Here is a 27,001-nt window from a genome sequence, read left to right on the forward strand (position 1 = left end):
CAAGTTCCATGATCAATAACTGGTATAAAACTAACATTTGGTATTTTATTTTAAAAATTTACAAACTCTTGGACAATGATATATCATCAAGAACATCATAATCACTTTATTACCACAATGCTGCACAAAATTATATTCTTAACATGCCAAATATATCTAATAGTAACAAGAAATTCAGCAGATACATAATAGCCCACATTTTAATATCCCACTGCACAATTAGATTCTGAATGTTGGAAAACATGACAAAGAATGATTCCAGTTTAATCCAAAATTTTCATGTCTTAATTTCCTCCTCGTCAAAATTAGATAATAAAAAAGCAATTTTAAAAAATAAATTATTTTTCATTACTTACACTTATCATTTATATTGACTGATGAATTAGGTATCAGAAAATCACCACACAACAATGAAATAAGCCAAAAGGAAATAGTTAGTAAAGGGGTAGGAGTGGTAAAGTAATGTGTGTTTAATGAACTTGATTCTATACTAGACAGTAGTCATCTTTATGTCACTATTGATTTCATTCTCACTGTAAATCTGTGACCTAGATAATTTTGTGAAAGTGGATTGACTCCATGTCTCCCTTTTATATAAAACTTAATTTTCCTATAATGCAGCATTCCTGGCATTATTTTGTCCAGCCAAGTTTCTACACTTTCTCCATTCTCTGTCATAAAAATAAGAGAAATAAAGGAGGAGAAAGGATGAGTCAGCAAAGCACAGAGAATTTTTAGGGTTGTCAGTTCAGTTCAGTCACTCAGTCGTGTCCGACTCTTTGTGACCCCATGAATTGCAACACGCCAGGCCTCCCTGTCCATCACCAACTCCCGGAGTTCACTCAAACTCACATCCATTGAGTCAGTGATGCCATCTAGCTATCTCATCCTCTGTTGTCCCCTTCTCCTCCTGCCCCCAATCCCTCCCAGCATCAGAGTCTTTTCCAATGAGTCAACTCTTCGCATGAGGTGGCCAAAGTACTGGAGTTTCAGCTTTAGCATCATTCCTTCCAAAGAACACCCAGGACTGATCTCCTTTAGAATGGACTGGTTGGATCTCCTTGCAGTCCAAGGGACTCTCAAGAGTCTTCTCCAACACCACAGTTCAAAAGCATCAATTCTTTGGTGCTCAGCTTTCTTCACAGTCCAACTCTCACATCCATACATGACTACTGGAAAAACCATAGCCTTGACTAGATGGACCTTTGTTGGCAAAGTAATGTCTCTGCTTTTCAATATGCTATCTAGATTGGTCATAACTTTCCTTCCAAAGAGTAAGCATCTTTTAATTTCATAGCTGCAATCACCATTTGCATAGGAATCTGGAATGTTAGGTCCATGAATCAAGGCAAATTGGAAGTGGTCAAACAGGAGATGGCAAGAGTGAACATCGACATTCTAGTAATCAGCAAACTAAAATGGACTGGAATGGGTGAATTTAACACAGATGACCATTATATCTACTACTGCAGGCAGGAATCCCTTAGAAGAAATGGAGTAGCCATCATGCTCAACAAAAGAGTCTGAAATGTAGTACTTGGATACAATCTCAAAAATGAGACAATGATCTCTGTTCATTTCCAAGGCAAACCATTCAGTATCACAGTATTCCAAGTCTATGCCCCAACCAGTAATGCTGAAGAAGCTGAAGTTGAACAGTTCTATGAAGACCTACAAGACCTTTTAGAGCTAACACCCAAAAAAGATGTCCTTTTCATTATAGGGGACTGGAATGCAAAAGTAGGAAGTCAAGAAACACCTGGAGTAACAGGCAAATTTGGCCTTGGAATACAGAATGAAGCAGGGCAAAGGCTAAAAGAGTTTTGCTAAGAGAATGCACTGGTCATAGCAAACATCCTCTTCCAACAACACAAGAGAAGACTCTAAACATGGACATCATCAGATGGTCAACACCAGAATCAGATTGATTATATTCTTTGCAGCCAAAGATGGAGAAGCTCTATACAGTCAGCAAAAACAAGACCGGGAGCTGACTATGGCTCAGATCATGAACTCCTTATTGCCAAATTTAGGGCTGTGAAAATACTCATATGATACCATAATCGTGGACTGATATCATTATACATTTGTCCAAATCTGTTGGCTATACAACACCTAAAATGAGCCCTAATACTAAATGGACTTTGGGCAATTATAAAGTGACAGAGTCAGTTCATCAGTTGTAATAAATGTACCACTGTGGTGGGGAGCATGGATAATGGCTACACCTGTGTGGGACAGGATATATAGGAAAGCTCTACCTCTTCCTTAATTTTGCTGTAAATTTTTAACTTTTGTAAAATTCCTCATAAAAAATGATAAAAAGACAGAATACTAAAATTTGTATAATTATTATGCTATGTCTGTCTCTGCCCTTAACTAGAGGGTGACCTTAGGTGAGTCCTATATCTTCAGTTCAGTTGCCTAGTCATGTCCTGACTCTTTGAGACCCCATAGACTGCAGCACACCAGGCTTCCCCATTCATGCTATTTCCTCCTGTAAATCACAAGAGTTGGGCTAGATGATTTCCAAGGAAAGTATCCCATCTCTGATTTTTGTTTTGCCTAGTTTTGTATAGTTGTGTTTTATGCTTATCATTTATTTACAGTCATCAAGTTATGTTGCCTTGTGAAATGATCTCTTTTTTGATTAAAAGAACTTTGTCCTATCTATACTATTGGCTGTATTTTAGATGATTGTACATTCTTAATAATGTGATGCAGGAATTTGTATGCATTATAAACATGTGGTTAAGCAGTTGAAGCTCTAGAACTGTCATTTAGAGCAGTCCTGACAAAATGCAGAATCTCAGTGTGTTATAATATGGCAGCAATTCAAATAAATAAATACATGGTAGATTGTGTATATGTGAGTGTATTATAAGGGCATAGAATAACTCCAGAATGATATACTAGATAAAAGAGATTGCCTGTGGGAAGTATCAATATGATTAATCCTATCATTTTATCGCAGTTAAATGTGTACCACATCCATGTATTAGCTATTCAAATAATTAGTTCATTAATATGAACGGAATGTGTTTAAGATATATATATAAGGCTTCCCTGGTGGATCAGATGATAAAAAAGCTGCCTGCAGTGCAGGAGGTCTGGGTTTGATCCCTGGGTCAGAAAGATCCCCTGGAAAAGGGAATGGAGACCCACTCCAGTATTCTTTTCTAGAGAATCCCATGGGCAGAGCAGCCTGATGGGCTACAGTCCATGGCGTCTCAAAGAGTCAGACATGGCTGAGCAACTAAGCACATCACTATTTATTGTATCGTGTCTTAGTTTTCTATCACTGATGGAACAAAGTACCACAAACTTAGAAGGATAAACAATGGTAATTTGTTATTTCTTTATATTTCTCTAAGATGGAAGTTCGACATAGGTCTTATTAGACTAAAAGTAGTTCTTTCTGTAGACTGTAAAGAATCTTTATGTTTATCAATTCTAGAAGCAGCCCTGATTCCTTGATTCAGGTCCCCTTCTTCCATCTTAAATGCCAGAAATGACTTATTTAGTGTTTCTCACATTGCATCAATCTGACTTACTCTTCTGCCTCCCTTTTTGACTTTCAAGAACTACTGACATAAGGATAATCTCTCTATCACCACCATAATCACATCTATAAAGTCCTTCCTGCCATATAAAATAACATATTCACAGATTCTGAAGATTAGGAGATAGGCATCTTTGAAGAGATGTTGTTCTATCTTCCATAAGCTATAAGCAGAATATCTGAGGAGACTATAATTCCTAAATCAGAATTGCTCTGAAAGAGAAAAAGTCTTAGAAACAGCCTCTTCTATGGCCTGTGCTGATTGATCAACTGAAGTTTATGACCCCTGTTTTCATGCTAACATCACAATTCTGGTCATTAGGTTAGCCTATGTTTTTTTCCAATCTAGCTTTTCACAGTTCTGCACCCTGAACACATACTGTCAGTGGAATAGGTCTGAATATTACCTACTTCAATTGTATTTTCTTCTATGCAGAGCATGGGGTTAGTACAATGATGATAAACATTAGGAAAGAAAGAGTTGTGTATGGAGAGGAAGACTGCCTCAAAAGTCTTTTTTTCTAACTGTTGGATTCAAAATGATTCAAGGAGATCTGTGTTACTGAACCTTATCATTTTTAACACCTCCATTAAAATAAAATTAAAAATTCCAAGGGAAGACTAATACAGTTAACCTATTATTAAATAGTACATAATGTTTTGTCCATTGTTTGAGGAAAATAATTTTATAATCCCAATTGTTCTGTGATTTAGTAATGTAAATACTTAGTTTTAGGTTAGCTTAGAAAAGGAGAACTAAAAATTTCAGAATTTTAGTGTATTTGCCTCTCTCCGCCCTCGTGGGTATATTTATAGGATGTGGAGGCAGTAAGCTATATTCTAAGAACATGGTCTCTGGACTTGAAACCTGATTCCCACCCACACTGTTGTGTAACCTTTGAAAATACACTTAACCTTATAAAGCTTTAGTTACTGCATTTCTATAATAGGAAGCAACATTTACCTCACATGGTGCTTCTTGATATTAGTCTTGTAGAAAATAATCATTTTAATTAATATGTTCTTCAGTATTCAAAGTGTTCATTCCTCTTTGTTCTTATAGGACTATAAAAACTACTAACAGAGGACTGTAGTTTTTCTATAAACACTAGAAATTCAGGAAAGAGAAATGCTCTGATTCATTTTCCTTTTTTTATTCTCTTTCTAGTTTATTTTTGTAAACCTTGCTACAATAGGTTTTTGAGACTTCAAGGAATAATTTTGAAGTGATGCCTCCAAAATTCAGTGTTTGTCATTTTAACCACCAAGTCTATTTTTCACACTTGTGAAAGAAAGGGAAGCATTTGTATGGTTTTGTAAAATAGATTCCCCCTCTATATCTGTGAGCACCTGAAATTCATCATCAATATAAAACATTCCTCCATCCAATACAATTTCAAACCTACAACCAATGAGGTATTTTGCAGGCCGACAGGTTTCATTTCTCTCGGATATGAAAGGCAATTCTTCCTGAAAATTGCTCCATTGAATTTTACATTAAATTCCTTTCACAGTGTATCTTCTTAATTTTTAGGTATCATAATGGTATTGTGGTTGTTTTAAAGAACTCTTATTTTAAAGACACATACTCAAGTAATTTACAGATGAAATTATATGATATTTGGGGTTTGCATCCCATATTCTGGGTGGGATGGGGAAAGAGGCTTGGGAGGAGACCAGTGAAACAATATAGGCCATGATATCGGAAACAACATTGCCTCCAAAAATATGACTCAGGGAATTGACCATTGTAAGACAAAAAGGTATGAACTTGGAGCAGTTAGTGAAGAAGTAACAAGGCTTGTTTATGCAGCTTTCTCAGCCCTGTCTCTGGGACAGTCATGCCTTCTGTCTTCCTGGTGCAGAGAGGATACCTTTCACATGGGAGATTTATGTCCTGCTTTCAGGGAGACCAAGAAGGGCCAGAGTATCTTTATGTATCATTTCCTTCTCAAGTAACTTTAATTCAGATAAATCAGAGTGGCATGCTTTGGGGTGGTATAGTCTATTCTCCTTCACATGTATTTTTTAATTCTTTCCTTTTTAATACATTTTTCAATTTTTATATTATTTTAATTGGCTTTTTCTGTCTACCCTCCTTTGTGGATTCCTGTCCTGTATCCCTCCCACTCATTTTATTGGCAGGCGTTACCTCATATCCTTCCTTCTACTGCCGGGTGCCTGCCATGCTCATTAACTACATTGCTACTTGCTGTTCCCTCAGTCTCATCTTTCTTCAGATCCTGTTCTTCCCTCACTTCACTTTCTTCAGTCCAGTGCTATTGTTGTGCTCTGACTCTCACCTCTATCTGGGTACGTATCATACTTCATTGCAATTACCTAAACATGTGTTCAAGCTGCAATCTTTTTATTGAATCATTCTAGTTTCTTGTTTCTATGGTTACTGTTAATACTGATCACAGAATGGGATCGGGTAATGAAGAAATATTTGCTGGATGAAATACACACCAAACATAAACAAAACGCACAGAAGTTACCTTCAAATTACTCTATTTGTTTTCTGTGTGGCAAGTGATATCTACAGAGAATCCCATCAATGACCTTTGAGCCTCCTTCAATGACTTTATATCCTCAATAAATGTAGTTGTTTCTCTGTTACCTCATATGTTAGTAAAGTCACTGAAAATAAGTGTGAGTAATTGGATGAAGGGGGGAATGGAAGCCAGAGTGAAAAATAGTCATTAAATTGGCAAATTTACAACTCTTTTCTTCGGTAATTACCTTTGATTGGTGTTACATCTTCACCTGAAAGCTAGCTTTTTGAATGCCAGACAGTTATAGTCAGACTATATGAAGACAGAAAAGCAAGCTGTTGTAATACTAGGCACACCCAGTTTTCCATCAGCACATACAACACACTGATCGCTGCTATTTTTTTTTTTTAAATCAGTAGCTGAGATTATTTACCCAGTTTTCCATCAGCACATACAACACACTGATCTCTGCTATTCTTTTTTTTAAATCAGTAGCTGAGATTATTTTCAACAACAACAAAAAAATTAAGCTCTTTTTTGAGGAGGCTCATCTACTTTCAGAGTATTTGAAAAACTTAGAAAAAACCTCATATGCCATTCTTGAAGGCAGTGTAGTGTGTGTCGCCCCCCTCCCCCCTTTCATGGGTCACTTCTCGTGGTGATGGGCCTTGCATAACTCAGTGAAGCTGTGAGCCATATCGAGCAGGGCTATCCAAGACAGGTCAAAGTGAAGTGTTCTAACAAATGTGCTCCACCAGCGGAGGAAATGGCAACCCACTACAGTATTCTTGCCTCAGGAACCCCATGAACAATATGAAAAGACAAAAAGATACAACACCGGAGATGAGCACCTCAGGTCAGGAAGTGTCCACTGTGCTATTGGGGAAGAGCAGAGGACAGTTACTATAATAGCTCCAAAAAGAATGAAGAGGCCAAGGTGGAAATGACACTCAGTTGTGCATGTGTCTGGTGGTGAAAAAGCTGGCTTGAAATTCAACATTCAAAAAACTAAGATTATGACATCCCATCTCATCACTCATGGCGAGTAGAAGGGGAAAAAGTGGATGCAGTAACAGATTTTATTTTCTTGGGTTCCAGAATCACTGTGGATGGTGACTGCAGCCATGAAAGTAAAAGATGCTTCCTCTTTGGAAGGAAAGCTATGACAAACCCAGACAGCATATTAAAAAGTACAGACATCACTTTGCCGACAAGGGTGCATATAGTCAAAGCTGTGATTTTTTCCAGTAGTCACGTATGGATGTGAAGGTTGGACCATAAACAAGGCTGACCACAGAGGAATTGATGCTTTTGAACTGTGGTATTGTAGAAGACTCTTGAGAGTCTTTTGGATTGCAAGGAGGTCAAACTAGTCAATCCTAAAGGAAATCAACCCTGAATATTAATTGGAAGGACTGTTGCTGAACCTTAAGCTCCAATACTTTGGCTACCTTATGTGAAGAATTGTCTTGCTGGAAAAGACCCTGATTCTGGAAAAGATTGAGGGCAAAAAAGATGGGGCTGGTAGTGTATGAGATGGTTAGATAGCGTCACTAACTCAATAGACATGAATTTGAACAAACTCTGTGACGTAGTGGAGTTTAGGGAAGGCTGGCATGCTACAGTCCATGGGATCACAAAGAGCTGCACATGACTTATTGACTGAACAACAATGATAGGTTCCCCCCTTCTACATGGAATCATTATTATAGTAGGGCAGAGAAATGGAGAGTTATCACTTGCTATCATTCTAAAGCTTGTAAAAGGAAAATGAATCTCATTAAAAACCCCATGAACAAAAATATGAGATCTATATTATTGTTTGTAAAAGGGTAAAATGTCATATCTCTAGAGGAAATAATTAAGTTCAGAAGTTGAAAATTTAAAGCAAACAAAAAGAAGGCATGAAATGTTCCTGGATGGCCATAAACTATTAAATTTGTTTACAGCACTGTATAGAAAATGAGGAAAATTTGATTTGAAAGTTGGTGTAACTGGAGAAACCAGTGGGGACTTTGTTATTAAAGTGTGTTTTTATTTCAGGAACAAAGTTGTATTGCCAACTACATACTGCTATATTTTATTTGTGTGCTCTTTTACTTATAAGTGACATTATTAATGTGTCTGTGTGTAAAATTTGAAATAAATATGTTAGGAAAACCATTTGATAGCAGCACATTTTGGTCTTTCATTCTTAATTAATAGAAATAGATTTGGACTCATCCATATTTTTATCTTTTTACAATTTCCTATAAAAGTCAGATAGTATCTCTTGCCTTTTCTTGAACTTTTCAAATGCTATTCATAGAAATTAAATTAGGCCTTCCAGATCATTGTTTAAAATTGCAACCTGCCAGTCCCACTTCAGTTCCCCTTTAGCCTATTTTAATTTGTTTCCATTGCCTTTAGCATCTCACATATATAATATTTGTTGTATTAATTGCTTATTGCCTATCTTCCCCTATGTAAGAGTGTGGATTATCATTTGTTATGTGCTACCTAAGAAGGCACCTGTCATATATTAGGGACTCCATTTATTTTGTGTGATGAATTAATGAATGAATGAATTTATAATAGTAATAATCATAAAGCTAAAAATTCTAAGCAATTTGCCACGCACCAAGCACTGTTCTAATTGCTGTAAGTGTGTTAGTTCCTCAGTCGTATCCAACCCTGTAACTCTGTGGACTGTAGTCAGCTAGGCTCCTCTGTCCATGGAATTCTCCATGTAAGAATACTAGAGTGGGTTACCAGTCCATTCTCCAGGGCACCTTCCCAACGCAGGGATCAAACCCTGGTCTCCTGCATTGAAGACAGATTCTTTACCATCTGAACCACCAGGGAAGCCCTATATGTATAAATTTAATTTTCAGAATACCCTATGAGCTCCGTACTATTATAATCCCCCTTATCCAAATGAGGAAATTAAGGCACATAGAAGTTAAACAGCTCTATAGTTACTGGCTAATAACTTATGTTGTTAATAATTCTATGGCTCAAATGTGGCAGAATCCCAATACTATGATAGGCAGTTCTGTGTCCTGGGCATGATTTTACCTGTTACACTAAGCTGACTTTAGTTTACAGACCTAGCCAAATAGAAAAAAAAAAAGTACATATTTTTGTAAATAAATAGTTTTCAACCCTTTAAGGTGTCTACACACCTGAAAGTTGATGACCCAAACACCTTGAGAATAATAGCTTGCTAAGACTTCAGAGGTAAGTGGGAGTTGAGGGCAGTTTTCTGCAGGCTACTGTATCCCCTTTATCACTGTTCCTCTAACATCACTCTTGACAACCACTGGTTTGATTTGGCTTTTGAAAGTCACCAATTTCTCAAGATGTCAGTTTTCTTATTCTAAAATGTTTGGGACTATATGCTATCAAATGTCTTCAGACGTCCAAATTCTATGGTTCTAAAAATGTATTTCTGTGTTCTGATGTGCAAGTAAGGTATTGACAGAAAGAGAGGGGAAAAGCCTTTTCCTGTACCTAGTGCTGGCCAAGTCTTTTCTATATTTGAACTTCAGTAGAAATCACACAGAATTCCTAAATGAGATGCAAATTAAATGAAAGTTGAAAGAGAGATTGAAGATAGAAAAAAATGGCTTTTCCAAAATGCAAAATGGCCCTTCAGGTTCTGCTAACAAGCACCCTTAATTTTTCTATATTTTGGGCATGCCTAACACTGGATGGTTCATACATTTTCACTTCAGAATATAAGCTGCTCTTTTTCTTTTCCTGTGTATATGTGTACTTTTTGGCCAGATCATTTTTTCCTCTTCTCTCTCAATGTGGATGACCGAAATCTTGTTTCTATGTTTATTTGGTGAGATTATTCCCTTCCCAGTTGTCTTAATATTAATTATTTCAAGGTTTTATCAATCCTAATTTAACTACACTATCAGCTTAAAATGAACAAACAAGCAAAAGACCCTGAAAACCATCTCTGTGATAGGGGAACCCTAATATGTCCCTAATGAAAAGTAAAATGGTACCTGTCGGCTCAGCGGTAAAGAATCCGCCTGCCAGTGCAGGAGACACAGGTTTAATCCCTAATCCAGGAAGATCCCCTAAAGAAGGAAAGGCTACCCACTCCAGTATTCTTGCCTTTGAAATCCTATGAACACAGGGGCCTGGGCACAGGGGGATATATCCACAGGATTGCAAAGAGTCAGATGCAACTTAGTGACTAATAACTGCTTCTTTAGAAATCATTTCCACAAAAGTTTAAAACATAGAATTTACTGTGTGACCCAGCAATTCCAATTCTAGGTATATATATTCAAGAAAATTGCAACATATGCCTACACAGAAGCTTGTAGATGAAGGTTCATAGCAGAATTTTTCATAATAGTCAAAAGGTGGAAATTATTCCCAAAGTCCATCAACTGATTAATGGATACAAAATATATGGTATGTTTTACAGTGAAATATCTCCAATTTCCTTGAAGAGATCTCTAGTCTATGTACATACATGTGTATACATAAATGCATATATATGATACCTTCATACAAATGACATCTTCATCCAAATGACATCTTCATACAATGCCATCATACAATGCCATCTTCATACAAATGCATACAAATGTATTCATACAAATGCATACAAATGTATGCAGGTGAATCTTAACCTGGGAATATATTTCTTATAAGAAACAAAGATCACAGATCATAATCAAAATGCTATTTTAAGTGTATATAGCTCTAAGGATCTATTAAGGTAGAATCAATAACTAATTATAACAATGAAGGTCAAAAAATATAAGTGAAAGTCACCAAGAAAATTTAGAAATATTGTTAAAAATAGGGAAAATAGAATACTTGCACAATGAAATATTCTTATAAACAAAGTATAGACAACTTCAAAAATATTTTTATTAAAAAGCAATTCAAACAAAAGTCAATTTAAAATATATGAAGACAAACTATTTAGAATGTCTGTTCTTCAAACTGTTTACAGAATTAATGTAATTCTTATAAACTTTCAGTATGGTTTTTTTTTGCTTTGAAATTTAGAGAACTGCATTAAAATCAGAAGGAAAAATAATCAGATAATATCCTTTTTAATTTGGAAAAGTAAGGAGAATATCATATATTTAGATATACAAAGCTGTGGTTACAAGGATGAGGTGAAACTAGGTATCAGTTCAGTTCACCTTCTCAGTCCTGTCCGACTCTATGATCCCATGGACTGCAGCATACCAGGCTTCCCTGTTCATCACCAACTCCTGGAGCTTGCTGATGCCATCTAACCATCTCATCCTCGGTCATCCCTTTTTCCTCCTACCTCCTAGTCTTTCCCAGCATCAGGGTCTTTTCCATTGAGTCAGTTCTTCACATCAGGTGGCCAAAGTATTGGATTTTCAGCTTTAACATCAGTCCTTCCAATGACTATGTAGGACTGATTTCCTTTAGGATTGACTGGTTTGATCTCCTTGCAGTCCAAGGGAGCCTCAAGAGTCTTCTAGAACACCACAGTTCAAAGGCATCAATCCTTCTGTGCTCAGCTTTTTTTATAGTCCAACTCACATCCACACATGAACACTGGAAAAACTACAGCTTTGACTAGATGGACCTTTGTTGGCATAGTGATGTCTCTGATTTTTAATATGCTCTCTAGGTTGGTCATAGCTTTTCTTGCAAGGAGCAAGTGTTTTTGAATTTCATGGCTGCAGTCATCATCTGCAGTGATTTCGGAGCCCCCCAAAATAAAGTCTGTCACTGTTTCCATTGTTTCCCCATCTATTTCTCATGAAGTGATGGGACTGGATGCCATGATCTTAGTTTTCTGAATGTTGAGTTTTAAGCCAACTCTTTCACTCTCCTCTTTCACTTTCATCAAGAGGCTCTTTAGTTCTTCACTTTCTGCCATAAGGATGATGTCATCTGTGTATCTGAGGTTATTGATATTTCTCCTAGCAATCTTGATTCCAGCTACTAGGTATAAGACTAGGTATAAGACTAAATTATGGAGGAAAATGTGTCAGATGTTTAAAAACATGTATTTGATATGCTTTTTACTCTCTTTGCTCTTTTTGAAGCTGACCACATTTTTCTTATTGAATATTATTCACCATAAATCCACGAGAAAATTTTATGGCAGTTAATTATGGTTTTAGCTGGTCCTGGGGTCATTATCTGACTGATGATGGGCAGGGCTGGAGCCTGGTATGTTTGGCCACAGGGACCTAGGGTCCCAGGTCTAGTGCCTGTGCACTGATATGAAGGACCATATCCTGGGCCGTCTGGTATACAGGGTGGTGTCCTGGGGAGGCTGTGGGCTCAGGGGATCTTAAGGCAGCCCCACCCAGTTAGTTACTTGTCCTGATGCATCCCAGTACTGGTGTAAACATGCTGGTGGTCAGGGCGAGGTCCCAGTGCTAAGAGACTTCAGGAAAGATTCCAAACTGGCGCTTACCAGTACCATTGTCCACGTGTAAGAATGAGCTCCTCAGAATGACTGCCACCAGTGTCTATATCTTGACAGTGAGCTTTAGTTTCCTTCTGCCTCTTCTCAACGTTCTTCAAGGTGAGCTGGTGGGTCTGACCTAAAATTACTGCTTCTGCCTTGAGTCCTAGAATGTGAGAGACTTTGTGTGTGTCCTTTTAGAGGGGAGTTTCTCTTTCCCACAGCCCTCTGACATTAAGCCCCTACTGGCCTTCAAAACTAAAATTGTTCTAGGGGTTGGTACAATACTCTCAGACTGCGGAGCCTAATGTGGTGCTCAGACCTCTCACTCCTTGGAGAGAACCTGTGCAATTGTAATTACCCTACCCCTGCACTGCCTAAAATATGTGGGTGGAGCACTCTGAAGTTACATGATTATCCCAAGAGCAGAGGCAAATGTGCCATTTAAAGGGACCATTTACTTCAGTTTGAATATAGAGGTGACAGTTTCAAAGGCAGTTACTTGTCAGAATTTAATCACTGAAATCTACACACATTACTTCCAGGTTTAGTATACTTTCTTTGAGAAACATAATATAGAAGAACAAACTTCAAATTTGTTTGTCAAATGCTTTTGTCAAAAGTCAAAATGCTGCTGGCCTTGCTCTTTGCCTATTAGTTACTTACATTTTTTATTTAAATTTTTTATTACATTTTTATTTAAAAATATGTGTATACTTATATAGTACCTACCTTTGAAACCTTATAGTGATACTGGTTGCATAAAATGAGATGCTGTATGTATGAATACGTAGTGGCTGTTATGATATGTAGTAAAAGCCATGTTCCTTAGTTAGACATAAAATCAACACTTTTATATGCTGAGGTTATTTCGAACCAATATGAAATGACTCTTATTTTCATTTACATGATCAATAAAGTTTGAAACTGATTCATTTGTAACAACACAGGACCTTAAAAATAAAAATGTTTTTGCAACAAAGTATGTAACATAAGTAAACATCCGATGTTTTTATAATTAATATAATATGAAATTTTTAATATGCTCTATTACACATGAACTTGATAATAGTGCACAATTGCTCTCTTATTACTTTTATAATAGTCCTTTTAGTATTCCACTGAAACATGGCCAGTGAATGCACAATATTCTTAGCTACCATTATGAGGGGCTTTGTATATTACAACCTTTTCACTGTGTCTGCTGTTAGCTAGAAAAATGCTGGGAGCAACAGCAGCTACTATCAACAGGGAGCCATATTAATTATTTGAAATGTGCCTCATAAGAGGAATCAGCAGACTTTATTACAAGTCGAATATTACTTGAAACGGGAAGGTTACTCTAACTGTTATCATAATCTATATATCGTTAACTTTCCTTGTTTAGGAAAAGAGATTAACAACCCTGTAAAGTGCTTTAGTAAATGTATAAAATACAACTGCATATCCCTTGTAGAAAGAAAATGATGGGTTCTCTACTTGTACCCAATATTTTTTTCATATAAAGTGGCTTTAGTAATTGAACTCCGTAATTATACTTTCTTGCCTTAAAATTCAAATTGTTTACTGGATTATCAGTCTACAAGCTATAGCTACTTTGAGCATTAGAAAATCCTTTTGTTTTTAAGTTAGAATTGTTTTTTTTTTTTTTTTCCAGTCAGCAACTTGGTCTTCAAAGGAACTTTAACACTTTAACTCATACAACAGAAAGTGTATTACAAGTTTGTGTGTGAGCTGACAAAATACTTTACAAGAAACAGAATGAATCCATCTACCTGCTTTTTATATTGTGGGTAGTTATTATTTTTCCATCAAATACAATAAGCAAGTAGAAATAGTTTTTAAATAATAAGTAAAATGTTGAAAAGTAATAATAAATATAAAGTTAATTAGGATTGTAAATAAGTGCTATTAAAAGTGTTATCTGACATGGATGCCTGTCTGCAGATTGTTACTGATCTTCCTTGAAATAAGTGCGAAAATCAAAAGTCAGTGTTTAGAAACATTTAAAGCAAACAGAGTATTTAATGTCTCTTTAGAAATGAAAAATGGGGACTGTATTTTATATGTCTTGTTTTCAGTTTTTATATTTCATTTTTCTTGCCAATCACTTTTATGGTGTTTTTCAAAGTGTCATTTCACAATAAACATGATTTAAAAGCAACAAGTTCAAAATTGGAGAAGGAAATGGCAACCCACTCCTATATTCTTGCCTGGGAAATCACATGGAGAAAGGAGCCTGGTGTGGTTGAGTCCATGGTGTCACAACAGAGTCAGACACTACTTAGCAACTAAACAACAACAATAAAATTAGCTTAAGAAGGACTGTTTTAATTGGTTGACGTTTGGATGACGCATAATGTTTGCATTCTATAAGGCTATGAATTCAGTGTAAAGAGAGATGTGTGAAATCATAAAACTAACCAAAAAGTATAAAAACATTATTATAGTATTTTAACATTTATTTTTGGGTCCACAGGGCAGGCACATCATGGACAGGTATCATACATCTCTCCACCAATTCACCTTGACTCTGACCTGGAAAGACCCCCTGTTAGAGGTGAGTTGTTGTATTCTTTTTTATATATATTATTATTTAAAGAAAAAGAGAGTCTACTCATTATTTGATGAAGACAATTAATTAAAGATGATTATAAATATGTATGTTACAGTGCAGTGCCTGTTTAAAAAAACAGGAGGAAAATGGTTTGTAAGGAATATGATAACAGAGAGTAAGTCTTATTTATAAAATAAGATGTGAAATATTTTTTGAGAAATGCTTGTAAACCAAATAAAAGATGTGGCTCCATAGTGAAAGACTAGTTGAAAACCAGCCTAGATTTAAAGATTATTATATAATCATTTCCTTTTTTATTGGAACTTTCTTCTTCTACTATCTTTTTATATATATTTTTAGTAAATTAAGATGTCTTAAACTAAGTTACATTGACAAATTTATTTCCTTGCAAATTGATGTTTTATGTTTTATTTTTCTTTTAAAAAGTCATTTTAGTATTAATAACATTTATTTTTAAATTGTATAAATTTAAACTATATATTTAAATTGATGCCATATGTTTAAATATTTTTAAAAATAACTAATCATACAAAATAGAAATTAAAAGTAACATTTATCTTATCTACAGAATTTATCTTTCTACTTTTAAAGGATTATTAATAAATTTTAATGTTGTATAATGTTTAATCTGATGTAATAATAGATACAACTTTTAGTTTCATAAATACCAAATATCCTAAGGTTATTTTTTTTATTTAAAGTAATATAGTATATTTTCTTATACTTTTAAAAATATGCAATAAAAATCACTAGATCTTTCTTTTATGAGCATGTTCTCCGTACAGTTTCCTCTGCTAGGAGTCTCAATTTTTTCTTTGCTACCCGTTAAGTTTCTACCGGTGTTTCAATGCCCTGCTTTATCTTCAGTTCCTCTGTTAAGCCTTTGCTGACTATGTATTAGGCAGAAGCTAAATGCATGCCTCTGTCCTCTGCGCCTGCCTCAGTTATTGTACCTAAAGCAGTGCATTTTATTTTTTCAGGCTAAATGTTTCCCTTTCTTTTTTGTAAGGTCCTTGAGGGCAAAAGTGTCATAATTATTATTTCTCCTCCAACCACTGGTCTGTGCTTGACACATAATGGGAAGTCATACAATGATTTCTGAATGTGACAACCTATATTGTGAAGGATGCATCCTCATTTTTTTAAAGAAGTAAGCTGAGCAGGAATAATAAGAAATTTCACAAAGAGGACACAGAATGTACCAAAATATGGGTTTGTAAAGGTTGTGATATTTTTAAGGAAATATGCTAGGTGCACAGTAAAATGAAAGCAGTTTTAGACGAAGAAACTGGAAAGATGTAATGAGGCAGACTGTAAAGGATTCTGTTTCATATGCCAAGAAGTTTGTCTTTTATCCTGGAAAAACAAAGTCTTCAAATATTTTTAGATAAGTTAGTGGGGTGTTACATTATAACATTACCAGTTCTTGATATTGTAAAAATATCACTGTTAATGTAGATGATGCAAGATTGACAGAGAGAGGCTGATTCAATAATCTAGGTAAAAGATGAATAGGAAATTAACAGTGTATTGGTGGCAGGGGTAGGGTCTGAAAAGTATTTTGAAGAAACATAGTATTGATTGAACAGATATAAGGGAAAGAGCAGAAATACCTCTAAGATTGCTTTACTGATTAATTACCTGAATGCTTATAATGTAATTTCTCCTCATGAGGGAAATATGAGTTATGAAAGGATGTCTTGTTTTAACCTTGCTAATTCTTAGTAGAATGTCATTTCCACCAGGGGTGGAGGCCTACTTATGCAAGTTAGTGACTTTAATTCAGTTCTTCATACATAGTCCTAGTATAAATTGGGAAGCATACTGTACAGTCATGAGTAGAATAGTGTAATAATCCACTCCGGAATTTAGTGGCTTAAATCAAGAAACATTTTTTATAGTTCTCAGAGTTGGTTGCATTACATGTGTACTGCCTTGACTGAGACTGGATATTTAGTACTTAGCAGACTGGTCGGTTTTTCAGGGGAGGAAACTCACTAACAGGTTTGATAGCCATCTTGATGTCATCTTGGGGCTTCCCTTGTGGCTCAGACGGTAAAGCATCTACTGCAGTGGGGAGACCCAGGTTTGATCCCTGGGCCAGGAAGATACACTGGAGAAGGAAATGGCAACCCACTCCAGCACTCTTGCCTGGAAAACCCCATGGACGGAGGAGCCCGGTAGACTGCAGTCCATGGGGTCGCAAAGAGTTGGACACAACTGAGCAACATCACTTTCTTTATTTGATATCATCTGGGTGGTAGCCATATGACTCTCATCTAGCAGGCTAGCACCAGCTCATTCCCATTGTGACAGGATTCCCAGCAGTAAGTAGGAAAGTCCCAAAGTTCAGGTATTGTTCAAGACTGCTTGTGCCATGTTTGTTATGTCCTATTGGCCCAAGTCAGTCACATAATCATCCCCAGACTTAAGAAATAGACTACATCTCTTGAAGAAGGAACCACAGTCTGAAGGACTATGGACAGAAGAAGGAGAGGAATTCGGGCCATGTCAACCTATAGTATTCTTGCCTGGAGAATCCCATGGACAGAGGAGTCTGGCAGGCTACGATCCATAGGGTCGCAGAGTTGTACATGACTGAAGTGACTGACCACACCTACAAGCAACCTACTATAGCTAGACAGATAGAATAAAATAAGTTTAGAATAAAATTTGACAAAAATTGAGTGATAAAGGGATTTAGAGACAATAATTTTAAACTTGGGAGTTCTAGAACTTTCTTGTCTTTAATTCCTCAACTGCTACACAGAAGACAGAAATAAGCACTCAACAATGTCTTTGTGAGGATTAGGGATAATATAGACTAGAGTCTGGCATTTGATAAGCCCTAGATAAATTGTGGCTATTAGTATGTACTTTTGGGTTTGCTGTTGTGGCATATAGGAAGAAATTTGGCATTGAGGCCAGGCAGACCTACATGACCTTAAGCAGCTTCTGTCTGTCATCTGTAACGCAAGGATAGTAATGCAACCCTGGCAAGTTTATAAGTGAAATAGTGTCAATTCCTGGCAAATACCTTGACATAAACTAGACTCTGAAGAGTCGGTTGGCATTATTAAGAACTTCACTTTAAAGTGGCATCATCTTAGTAAAAGTAGTGATGATACTGACGTGGTGAAGAATGAATTACTGGAATCCAACAGTGTCCTGCTTTATGAAAAAGTGAAAGTATTGGTCCCTCAGTCATGTCTGACTTTTTGTGACCCCATGGGCTGCAACCCACCTGGCTTCTCTGTTCTTGGAATTCTCCAGGCAAGAATACTGGAGTAGGTAGCCATTCTCTTCTCCAAGAGGATCTTCCCAACCCAGGGCTCAAACTCAGGTCTCCTGCACTGGAGGTAGTTTTATTTTTTTACCATCTGAGCCACCTCAAATTGTGTCCTCGACCTTAGAAGGATTGTCCTGATAACTTGTAGTTCTCAAATCTTTCTTCTATATGCCCAAGACCCTCTTAAACTATGCTGATTAATACAATTACAGTTATAGTTATAGGCTCATGTGTTATAGTTCTGAACCTTTTTTAAATGAACATTTAATTAAAGAGGTTTGTATAAATCACCAAAATTATAGTACAAAAGATCTTGTGTTTTTAATTAAAACTATCTAATATTTAATTTAAAACAAATATTGGAAATAGTGTAGAGTAGGCAATATCGTTACTTTGGAACCAAAAATATTTCAACTATCACTCATTTATCGTCATTTACTATTTTTAATTACACTGTATATTTTTTATGTTTTTATGAAGTCAAATGACACAAATGACCTATAAATGATCTTTATATATAGAGTCTCTCATGCATGTTATAGATTTTTATTTGAATATGTGCAAAAAGATAAATGAAGTTCTTTATTTTGGAATTCTATCTCTAATAATTTTTGTTAGATTATATAGCAATATACTTTGAACTACCTGAAAAACCACACTGCTATTTTAGCTTTTCTTTTTCTATTTTCCTTCCATAATTTTATATATGTTGAGACTATGAGAGCTATGTCCTGATATTCCCCTCCCACCCACTAAATTACAGTTTACTGTATTATTTCTCTCTCTTCCTATACCAGTTTCCATTACTGTACATGAATGTCCATGTTTTAAGAATTCTTGCTATATACATATTAATTCCTTGAGTATTTTACAGACTTGACTATATTTTCATAGAATATCATACTTAAGTTATTGACATCAAAAAAGCAATACAAAATGATATTTAGAATGTAGGAAAGAAAGCTGTGACAAAGCTAGACAGCACATTAAAAAGCAGAGACATCACTTTGCCCACAAAATTCCATATAGTCAAGGCTATGATTTTTCCAGTAGTCATGGACAGATGTGAGAGTTAGACCATAAAGTAGGCTAGGTACCGAAGAATTCATCCTTTCAAACTGTGATACTGGAGAAGACCCTTGAGAGTTCCATGGACTGCAAGGAGATCACACCAGTCAGTCCTAAAGAAATCAACCCAAAATATCCATGCGAAGGATTGTTTCTGTAGCTGAAGCTCGAAAACTTTGACCACTTTAAGTGAAGAGCCAGCTCATTGGAAAAGAGCCTAACGATTGAAATGAATGAAGGCAAAAGATGGGAGCGGCAGAGGATGAGATTAGTTAGCATCACTGACTCAATGGATATGTGTTTGAGCAAACTCCAGGAAGATAATGGAAGTCAGAGAAGCCTGGTGTGCATGGGGTCACAAACAGCAGGACACAACTTAACAAATGAACAACAGTAATAACAATACATTTACTAATGTTTTCACTGGGGATTTTTCAGTAGAAAGTATCATTTATCCAACATACAATTACGTATCAGATTGCTTCTGATATTTTGCCATTTTATACTATTCTCACCCCAAACATTTTGTATTACTTGCCACTTTTTTTTAAATAATGATTTTGCTTTTAGTATTTGAGATAGTGAACTAATTATTGGTAATTTTGGAATTATTTTTAAACTGATATTTTAAAAAATAATTATATAATTGTTTTCAGATATCTATATTACATTTTCATTTATTTTTCATGGTTTTAAATTTTATATAATGTATGAATCATTCCAGCTTTAATCTACATGTCACCATACTACCTCCTTTCAGTTTTCTTGATTTCTTTCGCTTTTGCTCTCATTTTTAGGGGGAAAAAGTGTATCTTTCAAAACTGATGCATTTGTTTGTCATAATATATTTCTTCTTTGATAATGTGTATTCTGTGACCAACATGCTTATTGTAACCATATGGATAATATAGTAGCACGTTACCAAATAACCTTGAATAAAATGTTGAAATTTATATTTCAAAGTAGCTGAAGTATATAAATTCAGTAGCACTTAACCCACTGATGAGTAAATTTGAGAGATGCTGTTCTTTAAATCTAATGTGATCATACATGGCATTTGGTCACATAATTTATACCTGTGATGATTATATATGCATTCTGCAATTTACAGATTTTATTACTGAACAGGGATGTAAATTCCAATAGTTTACTAGTACATTAATGTCACAATACATTACAAGGTAGGTAACCAGAGCTGCCACTATAAATAGAAAAATAGTCACAGCCCTCACTATAAACTACTTAATAAAAATAAGATCCTGAATCAGCATTCACCATTATAGTAATTTTACTCACCACACATCTCATTAATCAGGACTTAAAAAGAAATAGTTTCATCTAGAAGCCTTATTATTTTTAAGCCCTACATTATTAAAATGTTTGTTACAATTTGTACTGAATTTAATGGGGTTGATTATATATTTCTTATGCATATACATTCTCTATGCTTTTCAGACATATTTCCCAATTTTATGTATTACAATTGGAAATGAAAGTCTACTTTTGTAATTTTGTAGCAGATTTGTAAATAAGAACAAGGGAATTCTTCAGTTCAGTTCAGTTCAGTTGCTAGTCATCTCCGACTCTTTGCGACCCCATGAATCACAGCGGGCCAGGCCTCCCTGTCTATCACCAGAGTTCACCCAAACTCATATCCATGGAGTTGGTGATGCCATCCAGCCATCTCATCCTCTGCCAGACCCTTCTCCACCTACCCCCAATCCCTCTCAGCATCAGAGTCTTTTACAATGAGTCAGCTCTTCTCATGAGGTGGCCAAAGTATTGGAGTTTTAGCTTTAGCATGAGTTCTTCCAAAGAACACCCAGGACTGATCTCCTTTAGAATGGACTGATTGGATCTCCTTGCAATCCAAGGGACTCTCAAGAGTCTTCTCCAACACCACAGTTCAAAAGCATCAATTCTTTGGTTCTCAGCTTTCTTCACATTCCAACTCTCACATCCATACATGACCACTGGAAAAACCATAGCCTTGACTAGACAGACCTTTGTTGGCAAAGTAATGTCTCTGCTTTTCAATATGCTATCTAGGTTGGTCATAACTTTCCTTCCAAGGAGTAAGTGTCTTTGAATTTCATGGCTGCAGTCACCATCTGCAGTGATTTTGGAGCCCAAAAAAATAAAGTCTGACACTGTTTCCACTGTTCCCCCATCTATTTTCCATGAAGTGATGGGACCGGATGCCATGATCTTCGTTTTCTGAATGTTGAGCTTTAAGCCAACTTTTTCACTCCCTCTTTCACTTTCATCAAGAGGCTTTTTAGTTCCTCTTCACTTTCTGCCATAAGGGTGGTGTCATCTGCATATCTGAGCTTATTGATATTTCTCCTGGCAATCTTGATTCCAGCTTGTGCTTCTTCCAGCCCAGCATTTCTCATGATGTACTCTGCATATAAGAATAAGCAGGGTGACAATATTCAGCCTTGACGTACTCCTTTTCCTATTTGGAACCAGTCTGTTGTTCAATGTCCAGTTCTAACTGTTGCTTCCTGACCTGCATATAGGTTTCTCAAGAGGCAGGTCAGGTGGTCTGGTATGCCCATCTCTTTCAGATTTTTCCACAGTTTATTGTGATCCACACAGTCAAAGGCTTTGGCATAGTCAATAAAGCAGAAATAGATGTTTTTCTGGAACTTTCCTGCTTTTTCCATTATCCAGCGGATGTTGGCAATTTGATTTCTGGTTCCTCTGCCTTTTCTAAAACCAGCTTGAACATCTGGAAGTTCACGGTTCACATATTGCTGAAGCCTGGCTTGGAGAATTTTGAGCATTACTTTAGTAGCTTGTGAGATGAGTGCAATTGTGTGGTAGTTTGAGCATAGCAGGGCTCAATAGAAGTTGCAGTTCTGAAGGTCATGTGTCCACACCAAGGATCCTTTCTCCCTAACCTTTATTTTGCTTCCTAACTACTCACAAAATACTCTGCACCAGAATAAGATCTATCACAGACAGAATCACTCAAATTCTTAGTGTTTAGGAGGGAGTTTATTTGGGGAGCTGCATCAGAATCCTAAGCAGAGTTGAATATTGACATTCAGCTATACCAGTTGAGGCACCCTCTTCAGTTGAAACTGTTGTTTTATTGTTTGGTTTGGTTTGGTTTCATTGTGTTTTCTATAAAATTCGCTGACAGCTTTAGCAGTTAATGATAGAACCCTTCCTATAAATTCTTCACAACATCATTAGCAATTCAATTCAGATAAGTTCCTGTCAATAACCAAGGAAAGACATTAACTTCTGAGAAATGTCTTCCTAGTATGTAACTAACAGTGATATTTTGAATATTATGCTGCAGAAAATTTTGACTGTTTCCAGGTACATTCTGCCTTCCAATATGATAAGACACTAGTAATAAAGCTGGCAAAAAACATTGTTATATTTTGTATACTATTGTGTATAATCTTCTTTTAGGTAGGTTCTTATATTTGATCATAAGCCTAATGTGATGTGAACTGCTAAGTCGCTTCAGTCGTGTCCAACTCTGTGCGACCCCATAGACGGCAGCCCACCAGGCTCCCCCATCCCTGGGATTCTCCAGGCAAGAACACTGGAGTGGGTTGCCATTTCCTTCTCCAGTGCATGAAAGTGAAAAGTGAAAGTGAAGTCGCTCAGTTGTGTCCAACTCTAGCAACTCCATGGACTGCAGCCTACCAGGCTCCTCTGTCCATGGGATTTTCTAGGCGAAAGTACTGGAGTGGGGTGCCATAGCCTTCTCCAATGTGACGTGAACAGTCATGTCCAACTCTGCAACCCTTAAACTGTAGCCTGCCAAGCTCCTCTGTCTGTTGGATTCTCCAGGCAAGAATACTGGAGTGGGTTGTCATTCCCTTCTCCAGGGGATCTTCCCAACCCAGAGATAGAACCTGGATCTCCTGCTTTGCAGTCAGATTCTTTACCATCTAACTACCAGGGAAGCCCCAAAGGGGATGTTGCATTAATCTAATAATACTCAATACTAAAGGGTGTGTTGCATAAGCCTAATACTCAGTACTCAATACCAATTTATACATTTTTAAACTTCTTTTTCTGTAATAAAATGAGTAATATAAACATGGTTCCATTAGCAGATAATCAATGAATAGAATAATGTCAGGCATTAAGTTTCACTTCCAAACTGAATTACATTCAGCAAATCCACACACAGAAAATATTGTTTCAGCTCAAAATAAACAGATGGTCCTGTGTAGTGCATATATATATAAAATAGACTATAGCCAAAGATATAGAGTCACAAATTTGAGATGTTAACACACAACATTATTTAGTGAAATATAAAAACATTTTATATTGATTAAAATAAAATAAGTTCAACACATCTGGCATTCTTACTGAGGAGTCTCCAGGCTTCTTTAATGTGCTAGTATAATGTTTTTCTAACTTATTTGGTTAACAAATATTATATAGTGAAACATAATTGCCAAGTTTTATCCACCCTTATCCTAAGGTAATAAAAATTAAATTTGCATATAATGAAGTACTTTGACCATGTTGGATAAACTGCCTACAGTTGCAAATGCCAAGCTTTTTTTGTTCTGTTTATAGTACACTGTGAACACATACAAAATAGATACAGAGAGTATATAGCTTGTTATTATTAATGGTAAACACCACTCCCTTTCATTAAGTATGTATCTTATGTCAGACATAGGAAAAAATATTTTATACACATTGTCTTCTTTAGTCTTACAAGGATCCTGTCACTTTTCATTCAGGCTTATTGGTCATCATCATTCTATTTCTAACATCAAGCATACAACTATAATACAATAAATTAATAATTGAATTTGGGCTGAATTTAAGTGAAGTTAAATTCTAACTCAATGGTAAAATGTACTGTTTTCTCAATATCTTTAGGAATAAGTCAGAGGGTTTTGTAAATTGTAATCTACTTTCAAAATATAAATTATTGTTGAAAAGTCAACATTTATCATTTGAATTAATTTAGTATACTCCTGCAGGTCCCTTGTGGAAGATAGTTTATGTGTTGAGAATAAATATCCAGAGAATAGTGTGATCTGGTAGGTTATCTCATTAGGTTCCTAGTCAGCTTATCTTGGTGTTCTCTCCATGAGCCTGATTGAGAAGAGAGCTTGTTTGAACTCTCCTTCCCCATTGGTTGATTAAATAATATTCTTAGTATCCAAAGGGTATTAAGTGAAGACAGAAGCTTGATACTGTTATGATATGTACATTCTCCTTCAGATTTGGTGTGCCTAATGGCAGATCCAGTGATAATGGTCCTTGACTTGAATATGAAGATTCCTCCATTGGAGCTATTGTTCAAGGCAAGCAAATGTCTATGGTATTAGGATATCTCTAAGAAGCTATGACCATGATTCAGTTCACTGAACTTCACGCTTCCCCACACCTCCCAACCACCCCTGGCTCTCTGTGCTCCCTCTTAAGATTGCTCAATGGCCCAGCTTTCCTAAGAATGCTACTATAGGTTCCAGTACTTACTTCTCTTTGTCTTGTTTTAGTTTTAGTCTCATTAAGATACATGAGGGTAGAACTGCTTTATTTTGTTCAGAAATAAAATATTTAATGTTTTCCAGATGTCATAACTTTACAGTGAGGTAATACTAGTCATTAATAATAATAGCTAACATTGATTATACAAATTAACCTTAAGACATATGATCACCTAAAAATTATCCATATGATCCCCTTTCTCCCAATTCTCAAAGACAGTTTCTCATAGTATTCATCAGGATGTTCCAGTAGATACTACTTTTTTGAGTTGACTTGGTATGAACACTTGATATTTATATTTAGTGTTTGTCAAGCTCTATTCTAAGTACTTGACATGGATTAGTACTTCAATAAGTTCCCAAATCCCATGAATCAGATAGTATTATTGTTGTAACTTTATGAATGAAAAAACTGAGACATAGAGAATTTCTTTAACTTCACAAATGCCATACAAGTATTAACTATTGGAACCAAGATTCAAATCGAGACTTCTGAAATCTGGTATGACAGTTTTTCATTTATACAAACTGACTTAATTTCTAAAACTATGTATTACAGCAAGTATTTAGTAATAAAATATCATCAGCAAGCAATGGGAGTCTGACCATTCATAGTAGAGTATTTTTTAAAACAAATTCACCACTCTCAGTATTCATCTCAAGAACACAATATGATACAAGCAGTTCAGACACTTATGTACTACTGCTCAATGAGAAATAATTTGTGTGTGTGTTTCTTTCTCTATAAAATAGAATATTTTGTTCTGTTGTCATTCTTGTTACCTTCTACTCTTCATAAAATGTGTTACTTTTTCCTCACAAAAGGAGTGTATACTGTGTTTTCCAGTATTCTCTCCCCAAAATGGTTATTTATGTAATCACTAAAAAAAATGTTATACATGTATACTCAAAATAATTGTACTGCCAGGAGCAGACTGCTATCAGTTGTATTAACCACCACCACCAGAGCCTGGGATGGGGAAGAAGGAATTGTCTTGAACTCCAAATATAGCAGTCACCTGCATCCCTACCTGCTGAATACTCACAGCTGCAAGGTTCTCATTTCTTGGTATACCCCCACAATACATGCATACAAATACATATGCCATTCAGAAGTACCATCTTTAAAAACAATTCTTGACAATAGATTTAGAAGATTGGTATGATAAATTTAAAATATATAGTAAATCCTAAAACTTTAAAATATCTTCTACTTTTACTGTCAGTTGCCTGAGATGTGATAAAATCTCTTTTCTCCAGGTTCATCTTTTTTTATCTGGATGGTAGTAGATGAGGCTGTCACAGATACATCATATATATCATAGAAATGAGGAAAGTGAGGATCATGTTTTCTTAGTTCTAAAAGATATATGTATTGGAAGCATTGACTTTGGGTATTATTAATCCCATGACACCCAAAAGCAGCATTGCCTTTACGCTAACAGGCACTTGGCACCCTCAGTGCTGAGAAACACTTTTCTCTTAGCTAATTATAGCTTTGGGTCCAGCAATAATTTCCAGTTCTTCAGAGGCCAGCGAAAAAAACAAAAAATTCCCTCACTGGAGCAGTTAGTCCTGTTGTTTGGCATCAGGATTTTCTGGGTGGAATATTATGAAAGTATGCAGCTACAATTCTAATTCTTGTATTTAATCATGATAACCTTAGTTTATGTTAGGCTCAAAATCTTGCAAGCTAAGCTTCAGCAGTATGTGAACTGAGAACTACCAGAAGTATAAGCTAGATTTTGAAGAGGCAGAGGAATCAGAGATCGTGGAGAAAGCAAGGGAGACTCGGGGAAAAAAAAAAATCTACTTTGCTACACTGACTATGCTAAAACCTCTGACGGTGTGGAATACAACAAACTGTAGGAAATTATTTAAGAGATGGGGGTACCAGACGACCTTACCTGTCTCCTGAGAAACCTGTATGCAGATCAAGAAACAACAGTTAAAACCAGACATTGAACAACTGACTGATTCAGTGTTAGGAAAGGAGTTCATCAAGGCTGTATATTGTCACCCTGCTTATTTAACTTATATGCAGAGTACTTCATGCAAAATGCCAGGCTTAATGAATCACAAACTTGAATCAAGATTGTTGGAAG

General features: G+C 36.0%; 1 protein-coding gene across 6 annotated transcripts in view; it reads left to right on the forward strand.

Annotated features, from left to right (window-relative positions):
• ADGRL3 (adhesion G protein-coupled receptor L3) overlaps window positions 1-27,001 on the forward strand; it is a 956,872-nt gene that overhangs the window by 673,846 nt on the left and 256,025 nt on the right. For all 6 annotated transcript variants that reach the window (XM_070372463.1, XM_070372465.1, XM_070372461.1 and 3 more), the window contains one exon: window positions 14,952-15,032. In XM_070372463.1, coding sequence (XP_070228564.1) covers window positions 14,952-15,032 — 81 coding nt within the window. The remainder of the gene's footprint in view (window positions 1-14,951; window positions 15,033-27,001) is intronic.

This window comes from Bos mutus, chromosome 6 (assembly GCF_027580195.1).
Source record: "Bos mutus isolate GX-2022 chromosome 6, NWIPB_WYAK_1.1, whole genome shotgun sequence".
In the NCBI taxonomy this organism is placed as follows: Eukaryota; Metazoa; Chordata; class Mammalia; order Artiodactyla; family Bovidae; genus Bos; species Bos mutus.